This window comes from Caretta caretta, chromosome 2 (genome assembly GCF_965140235.1).
Source record: "Caretta caretta isolate rCarCar2 chromosome 2, rCarCar1.hap1, whole genome shotgun sequence".
NCBI lineage: Eukaryota > Metazoa > Chordata > Testudines > Cheloniidae > Caretta > Caretta caretta.
The window spans coordinates 36265965-36284672 of NC_134207.1; the positions used below are offsets into that span (position 1 = coordinate 36265965).

The 18708-nt window shown below is 39.8% G+C and overlaps 1 protein-coding gene across 50 annotated transcripts in view; it reads right to left on the reverse strand.

Annotated features, from left to right (window-relative positions):
- Positions 1 to 18708, reverse strand: part of RIMS2 (regulating synaptic membrane exocytosis 2) — a 737322-nt gene that overhangs the window by 211982 nt on the left and 506632 nt on the right. For 39 of the 50 annotated variants that reach the window (XM_075125014.1, XM_075124984.1, XM_075124982.1 and 36 more), the window contains one exon: positions 16254 to 16370. The exons of 1 other annotated variant lie outside the window; for it this stretch is intronic. In XM_075125014.1, the coding sequence (XP_074981115.1) occupies positions 16254 to 16370 (117 nt within the window). The remainder of the gene's footprint in view (positions 1 to 16253; positions 16371 to 18708) is intronic. 10 more of the 50 variants (XM_075124992.1, XM_075124981.1, XM_075125000.1 and 7 more) reach the window with 1 other exon arrangement.

The window sequence follows — 18708 nt, forward strand, 5'->3', positions numbered from 1 at the left end:
TGAAAAATGTAAAAAAAAAATACATCTTATAAAAATATTATCCTATCCAATTGTCTACCAACTAATAATCCAGACATCAAATTTTTCTAAAAATACATTATTTATTTTGGTACTAAGCACAGTTCTCTGGAATTTTATCTTCTACCACTATACAATGTTGGTACACACAGGTACATGCAGTTATTCACATAGTATCACACAGAGGAAAATATATACCTGGCATCTCTGTGGTGGTGGTCAAAAGACTGAGTATATCGAGAGCCAGGTAGCGTGAGACAATGACTGAAAGCATGACAGAAACAAAAATACAAATATGAAACAATAAAACAAAGAGGGAATAATTTACATCACACAACAGAAACATGAAGGTCAGATGGCTTGTGGATAGAGCATCCATAAAAATATTGCCTGGAAGTATTGAAATAATTAACAACTTTTAAATCTGAAGTATCAAAACTGGGTAAAATACTTAAACATTTTCAAGGAAAAGTTATTAATATTTTGAGAAAACTAGGTTACTTTCCTGTAATGAAAGTTTTCAGTTTGTTTCTTCCACAGATTACTCCATATAATTGGATCATGCATAGCATGGCTATGTGGGACTTCAGAAGATGATAAAAAATAAGGTGTTTTTTAAAATGTTGATTGTTAAGGCTCTATGTGTAACATGGAAACAAAGCATTCACTATAAATCCAAAGTCCAACGAACCATCTTCCATTTCTCAGGTAGCTTCCACTTAAGAGAAGAATGAAGACTCTCATACAAACAGAGATGCTGGAAGCAAATATATAACTATAAAGGAGACAAGTTCTGAAAATTCCAGTTACAGACCAATAACCCAGTTTTCACTTTCATAACATCCATCCATAGATAGCAAATCTAAGAGGCTAATAAGCAATATCCACTAGTATATAATGGTATTTCTAGTTAAAGAGAAATGAAAGAGTAGCCCTACCAAAGTAGGTGTGCTAATCTAATAATATTGTTTTTAAAAGTTGGTCCAAAGACTGTGTGGAAATCTTTTACAAATTATATGACTGGAATCTAATGAACACAGCTTCCAAAAAGGGAGAAGAATCCAAGAAGCATCCAAGCCTTCTAAAATCTTCCTGATTCTAATGCAGCCCAGATCTAGGTCCTGACATTTCTCTTTGGAAAGAGAATCAATTATCAGGATGAAAGATTTCTTCCAAAACTACAATCTGACTGCCATTAAAGTTTGTAGTTCACAATGTGAAGAGTTACAATGACAAAAAAGTAAATCTTTCATTCAAATGATTCCGAGTACTGCAAGATGAGGATTCTGGGCAGAGAACTTTAGCTCTGGCTGGCCTTCCCTCTAGCCATAGCTACCTCCACTTCGTACTTCTAATGTGAAGTGTGGGAGGAATTGGCATGGTCTTTGAAGTAGTTATACATTTTCTTTATCAACTTAGAAGCAGCTGGTCAAAAATAGGCTGGAAGGACATGGCAACTCTACTTGGTCAGGGATTCCTTGCCCAGGTATCTCTTGACTGTAGCCTTTTGTACCTTCCTGTACAAAATTTAACTCAATATCAGCTGCCTTGGATGGCTTCTGCAAAAACTGGAGAAAAGTAGAAACATCCTCTTTGCCATTGCTATGTTGGTGTTTCGCACAGAAAACGTGAATTTAGTATCAGATGAGTCCTGCAGACCAGTGGCTCTCAATCTTTTCAAACTACTATACCCCTTTCAGGAGTCTGATTTGTTGTGTGTACCCCCAAGTTTCGTCTCACTTAAAAACTACTTGCTTACAAAATCAGGCATAAAAATACAAAAGTGTCACACACACTATTACTGAAAAATAGCTTACTTTCTCATTTTTACCATATCATTATAAAATGAATCAATTGGAATATGAATATTGTACTTACATTTCAGTGTATAGTATATAGAGCAGTACAAACAAGTCATTGTAAGACACTTTAGTTGTACCGACGTCGCTAGTGCTTTTTATGTAGCCTATTGTAAAACTAGGCAGATATCTAGATGAGTTGATGTATCTGCTGGAAGACCTTTGCATACCTCCAGGGGTCCACATACCTGTGATTGAGAACCACTGCCCCAGACCATCAGTCCCAAGCAGCAGCTCTGGTCATCTAATCCTCAGCCTGCCCCCTCCAAACCATCTGGAAGTGTCATCTGGATGGGGAGGCATAGTGTGTCACCAGACCTTTGGAAACTGGCTATGCTGCAGTCTTTGGCATAAGAAGCACTGACATGAAGTCCTGAATTTCCTATCCCAAGATCACCAACTTTTAAGACACAATCATTAGTCTTGGTGCAAAGAGCACTCTCTTTTCTGAGAGACATCCCTGTAGAGACAGGGAGAGAACAATGCCTTACTGTGGCCATCACTGCAGGCTCACAGAGAACTAGGAGCAGGCACTGACCAGAATCCTCCTCTTCCTCCTCTCTACTTTGAGCACATGGGTGGTAGGAAAGGAAATCCTTCATCCTCAGTACAAAACTGTGGATTCAAGGCCTTCAACAGGGGAATATCTCTGTCTTATCCAATGAGCTGGGGCCCTACTATTGAGAAGCCAAATGCTTCACGGCACCTGTAGCTGAGCGTGTTACTCCACCTGGTACTTCAATAAGCAAGTTGCCCACCTGGTCTTATGAGAAGAGAGTGTGGTCTGCATCAGTATAAGTAATACCTTACACTAGACTTACATGAATATCCAAGGTGTTCTTCAAAGTGGGTATGAAAACGCTGCTCACATTGGTGGACATCTGCAAGCAAACTTGCTGACCCTACACACCATGGTCAATTCAAAGACAGAGGACACACAGAACATGGCTGTCCATCTTAGACACAGTTCTGCTGCACTAACATGATTCAAAGTTTATTTCTTTCTTTCTTGACATATATTAAAAGGAAAAGTTGGGTGGTGGAAATGAACAACAAAAATATTTCACACCAAGAATATGTAGTAGGAGTCAATGTTCCAAGAAGCCTACTAAACACAAGGTGCTGGAAAACCATAACTTAGGTGCTAGTAGGTTGATAAAAATAAACGGGTACATTGACACACTAACAGGAAATTGCATTTTTAAACAATTCAAGAAGATGCAAAAGCATGGAGGCTAGTACTGAAACATCTGGGCAGGTGCAGATGCACAGAGGAAAAGCAAATAGTTGAGCAAGCACCAAAATGCTGAGGTGGAAGCTGAAGCACCAAGACACAAATGTTGAAGTGCCACAAAATGCTCTTGACAATTTAGGCAACTGACCAGACTGGCTGGAATCTAGGGAGTCATTTGCAAAGGATACTAGAGAATGTATGGAAGAGCTGGAGCAATGCAGAGGCACAGTGACAGGAAGGTCCTTTGCTGACTCCCAGTCAAGAAGAAACCCACTGGAATGTTCAGAAGGAAGCACTGATGCCCAGCAGGGGATGATGTGCAACAGTAGGGCCATGTCTCATTCTCTCCCCGCTCCTGCTGTCTGCAGCAGGAGTAAAACTTCTTTAAGAACTAAAGAAGAACCACTGGTCTTAGGTAAGGTGCTAAGATTCAGGACTGAGAATCCTCACAGATAGTCTGTTTAGAGAAGATAATTTACAGTAGAACTTCAGAGTTATGAACAGCTGAGTTACAAACCGATCAGCCAACCACACACCTCATTTGGAACCAGAAGTATCCAATCGGACAGCAGCAGAGACAAAAAATAAAAAAGCAAATAAACTACAGTATCGTGGTAACACAGTACTAAAAGTGAAATAAGAAAAAAGATTTGACAAAAAAGATTTGTGCTTCTTTCATTTAAATTAAGATGGTTAAAAGTAGCATTTTCTTCTGCTACTAATTATGAGCAACCTCCATTTCCAAGGTGATCATAACTCTGAGGTTTTACTGTACTTTCGCATGCTGAAGAGCTGACTTCAGTAATTGCTGACAAAGAATAAGACAGGATGCTTGTAATCATCTTACCCCATTTCGAGGTTATGTATGGGTTATGACATATTGGAGAATTGTCTAAAATCAGCAAGATGAAAATCAATAAAGACAAGTGCAAAATACAGTATTTAAGAAGGAAAAATCACATGCACAAATACAAAAGAGGGAATAACTGCCTAGGCAATTGTACTGCTGAAAAGGCTCCAGGGGTTATAGTAAATCACAAACTGAAAATAAGCCAACAATGTGACTCAGTTACAAGGAAGGCTAATATCATCCTGGGGTTTACTAACAGGAGTGTTACATAAGACAAGGGAGGTAACTGTCCCACTCTACTCAGCAATGGTGAGTCCTCAGTTAAGTACTGTGTCCAGTTCTGGGTGGCCAAGTTTTAGGAAGGATGTGGACAAGTTGGAAAGAGGATCGAAATAAAAGTGATAAAAGGTTTAGAAAACCCAACCTACGAGGAAAGGTTAAAAAATGGGCATGTTTAGTCTTGAGAAAAGACTGACTGAACAGACATTCTAGGCTTGAAAGTGACACAGAGAGAGACTGACAATCCTGGAATTTTCTTGACTGGAGGAGGGTGATCAGTCAGCAACATGAACAAATATGTTATGCTGCCACAATGACCATGGTGAACACATGTTGACACTGTCAGGCTAAGTCTAAAAAAAAAATTGGCTTGATTGTATGGCAGCATGACAACCAAAAATGGTATTTATGAACATTTGGTTAAACTAGTATAAAAATGCACAGAAGTGATGTATTAAATACACTAATAAACACCTGAAGTCTAATATGCTCACAGATCCTTTACAAATTACTAATGATCACATTTGAAGAATAAATGGTCAGTAAAAAACATTTAAAGAAATTAACTTTGTGAATAAATTGTTTCTAATAAATCTTCCTTAGTTCTACCATAAATAGGCAAGGGTAACTTTAACTGATTCTACTCTTTCGAAGTTTTACACTCTCTTATAAAAATTAAAATACTAAAAAACTGTTTGAGTACAGTCTGAAACATCATACAGCAACTTCACAGATGAATAAAATAAAGATAGAAAAAGAGAAAAAAGAGATGTGGCTGGCAATGAATAATTAAATACTTGCTGTGGTACATGTTTTGAATTTTAATATTTTTCTCTGGAAAAAAGAACAAAAAATGCAGAATAATTCCTAGGTTTGATTTTAGAGGCATAAAGGATAAGCAAGATAGCAATAACTGTTGTTACATAACAGTCGGGTTGATTTATGGATAACGTTGAGAAAAAAAAGGAAAAATAGCATTAAATATGGTCATGCCCTCCAGAATCAGTTTAGGCAAACATCCCTTTATGCTTTTTTGCTACAAGATCTTTCCAGTGAGTGCCTGTGTTTTCACTCAGACCAGAGCACTAACTGTTCAGATGTCTATTTCAATTTCTGAAGGCCAGAGTGGATAAAACTCGATTTTTTCCAGTTCAGTACCAGTCTTATCAAGGTGATTTTTTTTTTCCAGTAACACTGTTCGGAAGCATGGACAAAGTCATACATCAGGCACGAGTCTTTCATCTCAGGAATCTCATTTTGGCAGTTTTACCTTACTTTGTAACAGGCAATAACCCACATCACAAACTTACTACATATAATACAGTGCAATGCAGCATGATTTGCAAGTCTCAGGAGAGACTCATGACTAAGCCTGCATAAAAACTAAACTGTCTTTCACCTCACAGGACTTGGTTTGCCTGCCAAGAGAATGCCACATCATTATATCTTATTCTTATCAAGATGGAGTATACTGCAGGCTGCTATCCCATTAGAAAGTGACATGAAATAGATTTTGCAGAGTTTCAAAATCATGTTCCCATATCAGTAAAAACATAGTGTGCACTAACATTGCAAAAGCCCACCCTAGACATGCAGGCCAATTTGATCAGAAATACAGAAAAATAAATACCTTTGGAACTGTTTTTTTTTCTAAACATATGTATTTCTCACTTGTTATGTTTCTAATAATAAGTGATTGGGCATTAATCAGACAGACATCCATTGAAGGAGGCCCTTGCAGTACCATAGGATATTTTACACAAATATTTGCCAGGTTCCCATTCTGATAAAGGACATGGATACAATATGCTATCAGCCACAACGTAAGCTTTAAAAAGTAGATGCTCCTCAGCTATATGAGGTTAGCTGAAATAATGCATGAGATCTTTGTGCTCACTACTTTCTAAACACATATGAATGCATAGTCATCATCCAAAAGAGCTTAGAATCTAAGACCCCAATCCTGAAAATTACAATTGCTGCATCCATGCAGAGCCCTACCATTGTCTGGCTATGCTGAAAGAATGACAGGAGACATTAGATATGGGTTTAAACTTCATTATTAGACAGACGTTTGGGACTAACCCAGTGGATAAAATGTGTACAGTGCAGGTACAAAATGTATGTCCCTCCAGCAGATTCACTGCCAGGACCTTACCAATTCCAGCCAATTTTCGGGGGGAGGAGAGCTTCCACAGCTCCTATTTATCCAGGTCCCTCCAGCAATTCCCTTGCCAGGAGCTTACCGACCATCCCCCCTTGTAGGAGAGGTTAAGGTGGACTATAATGATGGGGGGTTGGCTCCCTGCTGTACCAATCATAGGAGTCCCCAACTGCCCCTAGCTTGTTCAATTACCAAGCACCTCTCCTTAATTCCTTTTCCAAGCCATGTTTCCGTTCTTTTGTGCCTTAATTTATGGATTACCTGCACTGAACATCCACTATACACTTAAATAAGGAGTTGTGACATATGGCCTACCACCCGTAATGCTATGCATGAACAGAGCCCACCTGAACCTGCTGCGAGAAAGGCAAAAAATCCCCTACTGCACCTGGCCAATACGGTGGTAATGGAAAAATTCCTTCCCAGCCCCCCTTAGTGCAGTGGCTACCGTAATGTCCACAGCAGATATAGCTAAACACCTGGAATATTTGTGATCTAATTAGGGAGGGAAGGTGAGTGCTGCCCAGCCTGCTCCAAGTGATGAGGGGAGGGGCCAGGCCCAGACTGACCTTTTTAAACCCCTCTTAGGTGGTGAGTCATCCACCATGCTGACTGCTCTTCCAGCAGTTTTACATCTCCCCTCCTCCCCAAGCCAGAAAGCATTGCCTTCTTCTCCTGGCCAGCCAGACAAACCCCTCCCTGCTTAAAGTGCAGGGTGATGAGTTTCAATGGGGCTATGCTTGGGTGCAGTAAATTGCAGGACAGGGCCCTAACAGAAAATTAACAATTAAAATAACTTACAGTGGAGGATGAGACTAAAACACACATGCAGATTTCTCAGGGTGATGGCCAGCATACATCTGAGTGGTTCATGCTCTCAATTTAGCGGTGGGGATGTTTATTACACAGTCTATCTCCTCCTACCAAGCAATTACTAGTTGGCTCTATCATTAAATGTTAGGCATTCTAATTTTACGGTCACTGATAACTTCTAACTATTTGCAATAGATAGATACACCGGAATGTGTTTCTGATTTTCTTCAGGGCATCATTACATAAATTAAAATGTCTTTTTCCTCACTTGCCACATCACAGTCATCATCTTGACAGTCCTCCTTCTGAGGAAGTCAAGCAGATTACTGGCTTTCTCCAACCCATATAATAAACTGCTGTTAAAACATGATCAATAAAATGTACATAGTAACTTGGAAGGATAATGAAATTAATTGTGCATTGTTCATTTATTAGATGGTTGTGCTTTATACTATTAAAACATGGTATTAGATTAAGGAGAATACAATATTTAAAGGTTTAAAAGTGGTAGCCGTGTTAGTCTGTATCAGCAAAAAGAATGAGGAGAACTTGTGGCACCTTAGAGACTAAGGTCATCAAATTTAATTATTGTTTAACTCTGTCATCAAGACTACATTCCAGTGTGTCTATTAAAATTCAGTAAATCAAAGAAGGAATATTGGCCTTTAATTAAGATATATAAACATGTCTTTTATAATAATTAATGTTTTAAAGGATTAATCATAGAATCATAGAACCATAGGAGGGATCGCAAGCATCATCTAGTCCATTCCTCTGCCAAGATGCAGGATTTGTTGTGTCTAAACCAGCCAAGACAGATGGCTATCCAGCCTATGGTGACCAGATGTCCCGATTTTATAGGGGCAGTCCTGATATTTGGGGATTTTTCTTATATTGGTGCCTATTACCCCCCACACTCTGTCCCAACTTTTCATACTTGCTATCTGGGCACCCTAATTCCAGCCTCCTTTTGAAAACCTACAGTGAAGGAGCTTCCACAACCTCTGTATGCAGTCTGTTTCATTGTCCTACTGTTCTTACACTTAGGAAGTTTTTCCTGAGATTTAATTTAAATCTGCTATGCTGTAGTTTGAACCCGTTGCCTCTTGTCTTGCCTTCTGTGGCAAGAGAGAACAACTTTTCTCCATCTTTCTTATGGCAGCCTTTCAAGTATTTGAAGATCATGATCATGTCCCCCCTTAATTTCTTCTTTTCCAAACTAAACATACTCAGTTCCTGCAGCCTATGCTCATATGGCTTCCATTCCATCCCTTTGATCATTTTCGTTGATCCTTTCCAGTTTCTTACATCTTTTTTATACAGCGGTGACCAAAATTGGACACAGTATTCCAGCTAAGGCCTAACCAGCCCCAAGTAGAGTGGACTATTACCTCCTGTGACTTGCATGCCATTCCTCTGTTAATGCAACCTAAACTGGCATTTGCTTTTTTTGCAACAGCATCACATTGTAGACTCATGTTCAAGTTGTAATAAAATAAATCACATTTCAGTGGTTGAGCGCTAAGGATTCAGACTACATCCAGGCAGAAAAAAGTCTATGTCTTCTTTGGTGCTTTGTTGGTATTTTGTTTTTCAGTTCTGAGTATTAATTTTTCAGGGAACATTTACATTGTCATTAGACTTGAAAGTGGTAAGAGAGTCTTGTCTGTGGTGTCAGCTAGGAAGATGTTCCTTCTGTATCACTAACAGTGAAGAATGTCAAAATTACTGCATTTTATGAAAAATATATATGACTTGGTTTCCCTACTCACTTTTGTATTGTGTTCTACTAGGACTGATTGGGTTAATTTCTTCTTTGGGGCAGAGGAATAAGAGATGGATGTTGGTCATGTAGGCATGTCTAGGTAAGTATGAACAAACTACCAAGAACTGTCAACATATGAATGGAGTTACCCTCAGACATACAATGAAGATCAGGAACCAGACATTAACTTGTAACACCTGGCAGCTGAGGGAGGCAAAATATGTGAAAATAATATGACTAGATCTTGACATAAATGACTAAGGTGTCAGAAAACTGTTGTAAAAACTCTGCTTCCCAGAGCAGAGAGAGAGATGGCATCCTGGACATTTTGGGCCAGAGTGGCAGGTAGTTCTGCCACCATGGGTGTAGTGGATCCACTACAAAAAGTGAAGGCCTTAGGCCTTGCACTAAAGAGGTATACTCTCTGAGAGTCTGTATAAAAGCTGTACATAAGCTCTCAGTGTGGATCCATGACACAAGCATTCTTATATTCCTTAGGGCTGCCAGTAGCTCCAAGGAGAAAACCACAGTACTATGATGTTCTTGTCTTAGCTTCATGGAATAGAGCAAAGAGTATATTATTTTACATTCTCTTAGGAAGTTTTCTGTCCTCAGAACTCTCATCTACATCACTTACAGTCTGGGTTGAACGAGATGTGGGAAGTGTTTTAGAAGGTGAGAGATTCTACCAGGCATACTTAAGTATATTTTATTTACCTCTGATTCAGGAAGTGAAAGATGACAGTTCTGGGGAAGTGGTCTTGAGAGGTGTTTTGTAGATTTTGGGTGAAGTCTTTAAATATGCATTTTAATATGGCTAAATGTAAAACTATATATTTAGGAACAAAGAACGTAGTCCATACTTACAGGATGGGGGACTCTATCCTGGAAAGCAGTTACTCTGAATAAGATTTGGGGGTCATGCTGGATAAGCAGCTAAACATGGGATCCCAGTGTGATGCTGTAGCCAAAAGAGCTAATGCAATCTTGGGATATATAAACAGGGGAATCTCGAGTAGGAATAGAAAAGTTATTTTATATTTGCATTTGGCACTAATGTGTTTGCTGCTGGAATATTGTGTCCTGTTCTTGTGCCCACAATTCAGTTAGGATGTTGATAAATTGAAGATGGTTCAGAGAAGAGCGGTGAGAATTACTAAACGTTTAGAAAACATGATTTATAGTGATAGACTCAAAGAGCTCAATCTATTTAGCTTAACAAAGAGAAGGTAAAGAGGTGACTTGATTACAGTCTATAAGTATCTACATGGAAAACCAATAATCAGCTCTTCGGTCTGGCAGAGAAAGGTACAACATGACCCAATGGCTGGAGGTGGAAGCTAGACAAATTCAGACTGGAAATAAGGCTTAAGTTATTAACGGTGAGAGTAATTAATCACTGGAACAATTTACCAAAGGTTGAGGGGGATTCTCCATCACTGACCATTTTTAACTTTACATTTGGATGTTTTTCTAAAAGATATGCTCTAGAACAGAAGTGCGCAAACTACAGCCTGTGGGACAGTCCTGCCTGCCTCTTGAGCTCCCAGTCGGGAAGGCTAGCCAGCCCCCGGCTCCTCCCCTGCTGTCCCCCCTCCCCTGCAGCCACGTGGGCAGTGCTCTGGGCAGTGGGGTAGCACGCTCCTGCCAAGCAGAGCAGCAGCATGTCTAGCTCTGGCCGGGTGGAGCGGCTGCCAGAAATGCTGCTCTGAGCGGCATGGTAAGGGGCCAGGGCCTGGGGTTGGATAAAGGGTGGGGGTTCCCAGGTGGCAGTCAGGGGACAGGGGGCGGTTGGATGGGGCGGAGGTTCTGCCGGGGGGGCAGTCAGGGGACAGGGAACAGGGGGCATTGGATAGGCATGGGGTCCCGGGGGGCCTGTCAGGGGGAGGGGGTGTGGATAGGGGTCAGGGAACTGGAAGCAGGGGGGGTGGATGGGGGTGGGGTCCCAGGGGGGCAGTTAGAGGCGGGGAATCCCGGGAAGGGGCGGTTAGGGGACAAGGCGCAGGGGAGGTTGGATGGGTCGGGAGTTCAGAGGGAGGCAGTCAGGGGACGGGAAGTGGGGGGGGTGGAAGGGGGTGGGGCCAGGCTGTCTGGGGAGGCACAGCCTTCCCTACCCAGCCCTCCATACAGTTTTGCCACCCCAGTGTGGCCCTCGGGCCAAAAAGTTTGCCCACCCCTGCTCTAGAACATCAGTTCTCAAACTATGGGGCAGTCCTCCCAAAGGGGGTGTGGAAATGTGTCAAGGGAGGTGCAATGTTTTTGACGTGAACTATGACTGTATAGATCATTGTTGTAACCAGGATCCTATGGTTGCACCAGGTCTTGTACAGAGGAGGTCAAGTGGGATATCTATGGAAAGATTGTAGTTTGCTTGTTATGATTATGCTGTCTGTATGTGTGTATCATTTTTGTATTTGAAGTTATGAATATTGCCTATGTACTTGTGTTTGATTCTAAGTAGCCTTAGTGAAGCATTTGGTCAGCTTCTTGAGAAAGGACTATTCTCAGTAAGTGCCCAGTCAAGAAACACTTAACTGACAATGGACTTTGAGAGATGCCAATCCACATTTGAGCTCTTCTGGGAACGTTCAAACTAACATGTAAACAATGGTGTCGGCCTGCAAAAAGCTGAATCATTCATGGACATGGGACTTGCCCAGGTGGCTACAAACTCCATCTTGTTGCTGTGATTTTGCACAGGAGAACAAAGGGGTTTCCGTCCACAAGAGAAAGAATATAAAAGGCCCAGGAAACCCCTCCATTTTGTCTTCAGCTGGCTCAAGAGATGGCCTCTCCACCCCCAAGAGATGCCTGAAAGAAACTCTAACAAAGGACAGTAACTATGGGGCAGTGAGTGATTCATAGAATCATAGAATAATAGAATATCAGGGTTGGAAAGGACCTCAGGAGGTCATCTAGGCCAACCCCCTGCTCAAAGCAGGACCAATCCCCAACTAAATCATCCCAGCCAGGGCTTTGTCAAGCCTGACCTTAAAAACTTTGAAGGAAGGAGATTCCACCACCTCCCTAGGTAATGCATTCCAGTGCTTACCACTCTCCTAGTGAAAAAGTTTTTCCTAATATCAAACCTAAACCTCCCCCACTGCAACTTGAGACCATTGATTGCTGGACCCAGACTAGGAAGGAGTCCAGTCTGTGAAAGAAGCTTATTGGAACATCTCTGTGGGTGAGATTTTATCTATAATCAGTTTCTTAATGTATTAGGCTTAGACTTGCATGTTTTGTTTTATTTTGTTTGGTAACTTACTTTGTTCTGTCTGCTATTACTTGGAACCACTTAAATCCTACTTTTTATGTTTCAAAATATATGGTCATCTCATGCTCTGGGGGGTCTCTAAACCTCTGACTGCTAGAAGCTGGACTGCATGACATGGGATGGATCACTCGATAAATTGCCCTGTTCTTTTCACTCCCACTGAAGCATCTGGCACCAGGATCTAGGCTAGATGGACCATTGGTTTGACACAGTATGGACGTTCTTATGTTCTTAATACATTGTATTTCATATGATTTTTTTTAACCTCTCAGCCATTCCAATTCATGTTTTCCTTCCAATCAGTAAGTCAACTTGTCTTATACAGTGACAGAAAGGATGTGGACAAATTGGAGAGTCCAGCGGAGGGCAACAAAAATGATTAGGGGCACATGATTTATGAGGAGAGGCTGAGGGAACTGGGCTTATTTAATCTGCAGAAAAGAAGAGTGAGGGGGGGATTTCAGCCTTCAACTACCTGAAGGGAGGTACCAAAGAGGATGGAGCTCAGAGGTGGCAGATGACAGAACAAGAAGCAGTAGTCTCAAATTGCACTGGGACAGTCTAGGTTGGCTATTAGGAAAAACTATTTCACTAGGAGGGTGGTGAAGCACTGGAATCGGTTACCTAGGGAGGTGGCGGAATCTCCATCCTCAGAGGTTTTTAAGGCCTGGCTTGACAATGCCCTGGCTGGGATGGTTTAGTTGGGGTTGGTCCTGGTTTGAGCAGGGGGTTGGACTAGATGACCTCCTTAGGTCTCTTCCAACTCTAATCTTTTATGATTCTCTGACAGTAGCAGTGTAGCCCCTTAATGTCAGATATGCTAGCTCAACTCTAAGATGAACCAGAAAATGAGCAAGCCACATGGAGGGAAGAGTGTTCACACCCGCAGTTTAGCCAGGTAATGAAGAGTAGCTTGAGGTGGGGAGACAAACTTATGCAGATGAATCCCATTTCCCAAGCAGTCCTAAACAGACCACAATTCCCACAGATCTATGCAGGTAAATGCAGCCCTACGCATTCATATTTTTTCAAAACAATAGTAGTGCAAAGTATGCATTTAGCTATTTACAGTTATATGTGAGACAAACTCAGGACAATTTTGGCAGCAAGAAGGAAGGTTATAACTGTACAAAAATATAGCAATTTTCCTTCCTCTGAACTTTACCCTACTACTCAGCATGGTCAGGAGCTGATCACACTCATGAATTCTATGAGGGACTTTGAAACAGACACTTCCCTGCTATATCTGGCAAAGTTGTATATTATTCAAAAGTAAATAAGCATTTCCAGCAGGAGTAATGCAATACCAAGAAAGTAAGAAATCAGATCCAGGAATGAAATCCTGGCTCCTCTGAAGTCAATGGGAGTTTTGCCACTGACTTCAGTGGAACCAAGATTTCACCCCAGGAATTTAGTGTGAACAGATAAAGACGATAGGAGACAAGGAGAACATCTGAAATATGTTCAATACTATTGTTTTGATTCTTTAATTACCTTCCCATTCACATTCCTGCTGCTAGGTATGCAAAAGAATATAAACTGTGAAAGGTTTTGGACTATTCTTTTTCTTCCCCTATATAATAGTTCACAGCCAATAATACTTTAGAGAAAGTATTTCACAACAGAAACTTCAATGGTTGAAAGTTTGGGTTATATTGCAACGACACATGATAGGATACATTTATGGTTGGTTGGTTTGTTTTTAAATACAGAACAGTATATAAAGTATTTCTTTGGAGAGGGAAAAAACAAGAAAAATAATTCTTCAAGTGTTGCCACATATGAAAGTTCAAGAAAGTCATAAAAATAAGCATAAAATAAAAAAATTATTAATCTTCAACCTTACAGATCTAATGAGACACTCTGTCAGCTACTGAAGTTCTAGAGTGCCATAAACTAAGAAACATCATTCTGAGTATCTACTGCCATGTTTGCATCATGATATTGCATGATCACAGTACAGACTACCATTGTACTCTAGTATAGTGATACAACACTATACTACTGCTGCAAACATCCCAGTGCAGTACCAAAACATAGTATCACAACTTGTGTATTTTTCTGATACACTTGTTAACAAAATGTCCATTTTCTAATGAATGCTCCCCCATGCAAACTTGATTGGAGCAGGATGTATTTGCTTGAAGTGATGAGGAGGGATTCTAGTGGTTCTGTTCAGCACTCCCTGCACTGTTGTGTGTGCGTGGATGTTTGTACAGTAGCAAGGAGAGCAGTCTGCCTGAGATCAAACTCAAGCATGAAAACAGTTTCTATAAGACCTATATGTGGTGCTTCAAAGAGCCAGAGCTTCATGACTATTGATTATATAACAACACCCAAGAGCACTCTGGGTGTTCCCCCCATTTCAAAAAAAGATATCTATCAGTTACAATCCTGAGTTAATTGCTTTAGGACATCAAAATTAAACAAACTGGCCTCAACACCCAGCTAAGTAATATTTCTCCTGGCGATGGCATAATTACAAAACCCAGGCAAAGATCCAATACAAGAAATCTGTTAAGATATATACACAACCTATGTATATTTCTAACAAATACAGTTAAAAATCTAGAACAAAAAAAATTGTTTGCGTTTCAGTATTTCACTTTTATGCATTTGCTCTGTTTTGTCAAAAATTTTCTGATACTCATTTTTTCCTAATATTTTTACATGGATTATATATAAAATAACTACGATTGCGATTTGCCTGGGGATTGTGTGCCTCACATTTATGGACCATAGCATTAATGCCCTTTACGAACACAATGGTCTTTTCTGTTCAATATACTTATGATAAGATAACTTGGTTTCCTAAATTCTGAATTGTATTATAGTTAACAACTTCAGTTATGTAATTTTGATGTCATTTATTAGATAATCCATCTTTACTAATAATCTGCAAAAATATTAATTTGGCATACAGCAACTACATAAATGCCCACAACGTATGATAAGTGAAGATGGGAAAATATATCTGTATTGCTCATTGGTATCTGAAAAAAACAAATTCTACAGTATTTAGCAATATTGCCTGTATAATTGTGATGGGTATATTGCCATCTTGACGCACAAAACGTAGTCAAGTGCAGGAGTATTTTAAAACTAAGGGAGACAAATGCTTTCTCTTTTTGTTTTATGACCCAAAGTCGTGGTGGCAAGCACCTCGTCCCTTTTTTTTTTTTAACTGAAGGCAGAAGATACCTCAGGTAATATAGCAAAATGAGCTACACTAGCCAACTATAAACTGTATCTCACTTCTAATTCATTAAAATTCAGATAGGTTGATATGTCTTGCTCACGATTTATGAAGCCCTGTTCGGCAGAAACCTTTCTGTCATGGTGAGATGTGCATTCTAAACACACAAGGCCCAATTCTGATCTCAAAGAATGGCAAAGCAGTTTATTTTAAGGGTAAATGGCTCATAAAGTTAAGAACAGATAAGAACTGTGCCATATTCTACTTTTGCTATATGCATGCTACTCCCACTCTACCCAATGGGAGTTTTGCACAAACACTGAGTACAAAATGTGGACTTTTATGTAATTTTCATACAGCAGTGAAAATTATCAACTAAGAATACTGCTACATATTTTTCAACATATTCACCAGTCTGGAGACCTTACAAACACAGTAAACAACAAACATTGTTTAAAAAAATTGGAAATAGTCAAAATCAAATCAAATACACAGAGAATCAGTCTTGCTGCTAGTGTAACAGATACACCTCAAAGATTTTTTTGTTTTCTTTCTTTTTTTGAAGAGGATACAAGATGGCAGTTCAGGCAGCCCTGTACACACTGTGAATTTTAAACATTAAACCACTAAAAAGAACAGCAGAGTTATCATCATCTACAGAATTCTGAGGCTATGTAGTTTCTCTGGGTTTTTTGTTTACTTTAGTGACCTGAATTTAGGGTTAATACATCACACTGATATAATTCACTTGTGATGACTGTAGACTAAAGGTGTTTCTAATTCCTATATGATTTTTACCTCTCTCTGTCTGGGGAGTAGTGGTCATCTATTGCACGATGTCTATCCATTCGGTTCATGGTATTATAATGTGCAGGAGTAGATCGAGTCCCTCGAGGTCCCTGTTCCACATTCCTACTGAGGACATAAAAGCCATCAAAGTCTTAGGGTGAGTAGTGCACCATGTCCTTATACTGATTTGTAAAATTAGTTCTGTTAATGAAAATGTCAGCTATAAAAAAAGCTTTAAGAGGTTTATCTTTCACATACTTGTACTGTTACATAATTATAAATCTCATGGTGAATTGTTGACGTAGTGGCTATCATTATTTCAAAGAGAAAAGGCACCACCTTCGTGCCACAGATACTGTGACTTTAGCACAGGAGGGAATCTGAGCCATTGTACTTATAGAGTGATGCATTGTAGCAGAAGTCTGCTTTCTAACTGAGGGATTATTGTATGGGGGTGGGGGGGATGTGAGAAAACCTTGATCTATGCAGGAAATAGCCCGACTTGATTATGTAAAGAGTTGTCACTTTGGATGGGCTAGCACCAGCAGGAGAGTGAATTTGTGTGTGGGGGGGTGGAGGGTGAGAAAACCTGGATTTGTGCTGGAAATGGCCCACCTGTTGATCATTTTAGATAAGCTATTACCAGCAGGACAGTGGGGTGGGAGGAGGTATTGTTTCATATTCTCTGTGTGTATATAAAGTCTGCTGCAGTTTCCACGGTAAACATCTGATGAAGTGAGCTGTAGCTCACGAAAGCTCATGCTCAAATAAATTGGTTAGTCTCTAAGGTGCCACAAGTACTCCTTTTCTTTTTGTAGAGAACTAGAATGTTCCAGGGTCCATCAAATACAGGGCTGGTGTTTTGCCATATTAGGCAGAGGCAATCTACTATGGAGTGAAATGAGGACTACTAAGGGAAAATTCAGCCTGCCAAGCAAATTATCACCTGTACAAATCACTAGATATCAGTTTTGCAATGAAGCAGCAGCACAATAATTTGCATAATCTAGGAGTTTAAAGGAAGATGATTTATTTTAATCAAACATTTTCTATATTCCAGTAGCAACAAGTAATAATTATAGTGGGTAAAATCCTGGCTACACTGAAGTTTTACCACTGACTTCAGTGGGGCCAAGCTTTCACCTATATTTTATTCAGCATAAACTTTGGTAACCATTGGTATTCAATGACCCCTCTTTGCCTGCAGAACCATAGAACAAAGCAATCAGTAGTAGGAAGAAAGGAAGGTAGTACTATCAACTGCAAAGTTTGTCAGGTAAATACAATATTTTCACTTGTATGTTCACAGAGTTTATTAGGAAAGATATTTAAAGACTATCATGCAATGAAGGAAATGCATATATATCTTACAATTGTGTTATAATTTTAATGATGCAAACAAGATCTATCAGAATAATAAGGTATTTCCATATTCTTGGCATTTATGGTCCATACTATGAAATCATGATGTATGCAGTGACAGAAATCTTCATAGAAGTTGTATATACATTAAACATTTATTCAAGTATATTTTTGTTACATACGCATGTGTGCATTCATGCACACGTAAATACATATGTGGATACAAAATTATGTTAACAAAATGATAAGGTTATAAAGTCAAACACTCAAATGTTAGGAAGTGCCAGAATTAAGGCTTCCTTGTATTACTCCTGGGGAAATTCTGTGCCAAAAAATTAAAAATTCTGCGCCAAACAAAAAAATTTGGCACACAATATTTTACAATTCTGCAAAATTCTGCATATTTTCCTTGTCAAAATAACACAGTATAATCACATTTAAATAAATTACAAAAATAATTGAAACTAACTACAATATAATGGATGGAGAATGGGAGTAGGGAGCATTGGAGGAAATCCCCAACCCCCCACTGTCTAATAGTAATGTAGCTAGTATTGACCCTTTACATCTAGTTATTAGTTAACAAATATATACAGTCATATGCTCAGTGTTACATCATAGGCAACTGAAGAGCAAGTGAGGGCTAGGGACTCAAACTCATAATTTATATTGGCTACTGACCTTCTCCAGAAAGGTCAGTAGCAAACAGTTCATGGAGCCCATTTTGACAGGAAATTTTTTCAGTCCAAAAATTTAGACCAGTTCTAATACCTAAAACATCATAAGCATTTATAAGGTCAAACTGTCCTTTACAATAAGGCTCCTTTACACCACTCTGGCAATGTAAAGGAGCCTTAAAATTTTACACCTGTGTTATACTCCTGGGGAAATTCACTAAAAACAATGGAAACAATTTACTAAGCAGGCAGGCTGCTACATTCTGCTCTGCCTGAGGGGACAGAGCCTGCTCCACAACTACCTCCTCAGAAACACCCCAAAGCCCTGTCCCCTCCCTGCCGAGCGTGCTGCAATAGTGAGCGAGAGGGATGGAGTGTCTCTCTCTCACTTGCACAACTGCCCAGCCCCACTCCCGATGGTGATT